At 28.3% G+C, this 1,394-nt stretch overlaps 1 protein-coding gene across 1 annotated transcript in view; it reads left to right on the top strand.

Moving 5' to 3' along the window:
* The first annotated feature begins 463 nt into the window (after positions 1–463).
* LOC108578357 (cysteine and histidine-rich domain-containing protein) overlaps positions 464–1,394 on the top strand; it is a 2,151-nt gene continuing 1,220 nt past the window's right edge. The window contains exons 1-2 of the mRNA XM_017941677.1: positions 464–632; positions 779–1,341. Of these exons, the coding sequence (XP_017797166.1) occupies positions 554–632; positions 779–1,341 (642 nt within the window). The 5' untranslated portion in view covers positions 464–553. The remainder of the gene's footprint in view (positions 633–778; positions 1,342–1,394) is intronic.

The following is a 1,394-nucleotide window of genomic DNA, read 5'->3' as shown; positions in this document are numbered from 1 at the left end:
TATAAATAAATAAATATAAATATTGTGAATATGAATAATTTTTTTATTATCACTTTTAAATTTGATAACTTTTAAATGACTATTTAAGAAGTTGTATAATAATTATGATACTATATATACGCAAAATCATTAATAGTTTGTTTAGAAAAAGTAAAAATTATTAGGTTTAATATGTTTGTTACAATTTTAAGCGATAAGAAACTGGTTATAAGGTGGAGTTTACATTAGAATTAGAATTGCAATACTTCACAAAAAACACGTTAAAATTTTTGTAATAACTTTTGTAAATATCGATAAAATTGTCTTATTATTACATTTTTCGTGACAATATTTATGCTATAAACGATTCATATTTTTTTATTAATGTCACATTTAGAAATTATGTTTAGATTCTCTAGAATGTGCTAGAAGTTTTTCGGAATCGTAAAAACAGGGAGGTTGCAATCAGTGCGTACTAGTCATTCACAAACACTGCTGAAGTTCGTTTGGTTTACAAACTGAATTTGTGTACGACGTGCGTAGTTGAAATAAAATAGTTAAAACGAAGTTAGAAATGTCGCAAGAGGCAACTTTATTGCATTGTTATAATCGTGGATGTGGGAAAATGTTTCATCCGAACGATAATAAAGAAGGTATGTTGTTTACCTTCCTTCTGAGAAATTTAATGAATGAAAATGTAATGATATCAAGGACAAAAAGTTTTTATTGTTTACTTCTAGTAGTTAGAAATGTCATTGTGCAACATGTTTTATAGTTATTTTTTTAATTGTCTTTGCAGGGGATTGTATTCATCATCCTGGTTACCCAATATTTCATGATGCTTATAAAGGCTGGTCTTGTTGTAATAAAAAGTGTACAGATTTTACAGAATTTTTAAATATCAAAGGTTGTACAAAATCATGTCATTCAAATGTAAAGCCACCAGAACCAGAAAAACCTGCAGTTGATAAATCAAAGTCTAGTGAAACAGTGGAAGTAATTGCTCAATCCCTTAATAATGGACCTGCCTTAGAAAGGCCTCCTTTTAACACTCCACAAATTACTTTAACACCTACTGTGTCACCTACATTATTAGAACAAATTAAAGGATTAACTTCTTCTACATTAAAAAGTGCATCTGAAACTAAAGTTAAAATTGGACAAAATTGTAGAAACAATTCATGCAATGCTAGATATAATGGACCTGAATCTGATAATGAAGTGTGTAATCATCATCCTGGTGTACCTATCTTCCATGAAGGAATGAAATACTGGTCTTGCTGCCAAAAAAAGACAACAGATTTCTCTGCATTTTTAGAACAATTACCTTGTGCACAAGGAACACATGTATGGATTTCTAAGGTATATTTTAAATTCTTCTCATTTTTTTAATTTTTTATATATATATTTTAAAA

Source organism: Habropoda laboriosa, unplaced genomic scaffold (assembly GCF_001263275.1).
Source record: "Habropoda laboriosa isolate 0110345459 unplaced genomic scaffold, ASM126327v1 scaffold5, whole genome shotgun sequence".
Taxonomy (NCBI): Eukaryota; Metazoa; Arthropoda; class Insecta; order Hymenoptera; family Apidae; genus Habropoda; species Habropoda laboriosa.
The sequence above is the reverse complement of the archived record's forward strand: the minus strand, read 5'-3'. Positions and strand labels throughout refer to the sequence as shown.